The sequence below is a fragment of the Rhinopithecus bieti genome, unplaced genomic scaffold (genome assembly GCF_001698545.2).
Source record: "Rhinopithecus bieti isolate Rb0 unplaced genomic scaffold, ASM169854v2 scaffold_66491, whole genome shotgun sequence".
Taxonomy (NCBI): domain Eukaryota; kingdom Metazoa; phylum Chordata; class Mammalia; order Primates; family Cercopithecidae; genus Rhinopithecus; species Rhinopithecus bieti.
This window is the reverse complement of record NW_016899509.1, coordinates 1-1,359: the sequence shown is the minus strand read 5'-3', so window position 1 is coordinate 1,359 and position 1,359 is coordinate 1. Positions and strand designations below refer to the sequence as shown.

General features: G+C 51.4%; 1 protein-coding gene across 1 annotated transcript; it reads right to left on the bottom strand.

The window, feature by feature from the left end:
- Positions 1–210: 210 nt before the first annotated feature.
- On the bottom strand, positions 211–589 carry LOC108526031 (phylloquinone omega-hydroxylase CYP4F2-like; the record flags this gene model as incomplete). Its single annotated transcript, XM_017866738.1, has 2 exons — positions 494–589; positions 211–402 (listed from the first exon to the last, which is right to left on the bottom strand). Coding segments are annotated over exons 1-2 (253 nt in total), but the record flags the coding sequence as incomplete, so codon positions are not given.
- Positions 590–1,359: the final 770 nt, after the last annotated feature.

Genomic DNA, 1,359 nt, shown 5'->3' with positions numbered 1-1,359 from the left:
TGACCCTCTTGAGTTTACAGGGCTTGGGTGACGGAAACATAGAAACGACACCTTCTGGGCACCTACTATGCACCAGGGACATGACTCCATTACATCACCTTGACCATCTTTTAAGTAGGGATTATTAGCCCCATTCTACAGATGAGGAAACCAAGGCTCAGAGAAGAAGAGCAATGACCCAATGGCACGAGCAGAGCCAAAATTCCAGACCAGATCTGTCTGTGGTCCCTCCACCCCAAGGCTGCAGTTGGGACCTTGGCTTCAAATAACTCACATGCATGATGTTCACACTCTCATTGAAAATCTTCATATAGGGCTTCAGGATGTTGAAATGGAAGGCAGGTGTCAGCATCCGACGGTGGCGGCTCCACTTGTCACCAGCACTCAGCAGGAGCCCATCCCCTAACAGGGCAGCCAAGGGCCATGGGCAAGGGCGTCTCCCTCCCCTGGCCCTCCAGGTTGTTCCCAACCCTGTTCACCTGCAGATACTCACCCAGCCAGGGCTCCAGGAAGCTGTAGAAGAACTTGTCCTTTGGTGCAAGGGTGGCTGACATAAATGAAGACAATCAGGGGCCATGGAGGCAGGTGAAAGAGGAACTTTGGGGTGGCGGAGGCTCCCAGCAAGAGGTTTGCATTTCTGCCTTCTGAGCCCCACATAGCAGGAAGGGGCCAAGGGCAGAGGAAGAAAGGAGGATGGGGAGGGGAGAGAAGACCAGACCAGCCTACAGCAGCACAGTACAGCAATGACACTGCCTAACCTGGCACGGAGAAGCTATGTTGGGGCTCCAGCATGCCTTGACACACCTCCTACATGATCCAACATTTTCCTCAACCCTTGAGCACAGCTCGGCACTCTACAGAATGCCTTTACATGGACCTAGGACACTCTGTCCACCCCAGCACTCTCTGACATCTTCTGGCATGGCATCTTCTGACATGGACCTGGACATGAGATGAGGCATGACCCTGACATGTGTTCACATGTCCTGACATGGCCACAAAATACATGACAATTCCTAACACGAGACAGTATGCTCTAACATGCACATGAGATGGTCTAACATGACCTCAAAAGCACGTTCCACATACAAGCTCCGGGTTGAATATAAATATGGTACCTTTAACGTCCCAGACATAGCCCACATGTGATCCAGACTGTTCCTCAGGCATGACCCAAACATACTATAACACAGCCTCAGACAAAACTCAAATAATGTCTCAGACAGTTCACGTAGGGACCCTGGGTCCCAGACCTCACACAAGCCCCAAACATGGCCCAGATGTGACCAGCAGGAGAAAATGACAATGTCAAACAGCACCTGAGACAAGAACCAAACAGGCCCTCATATGCCCCACATA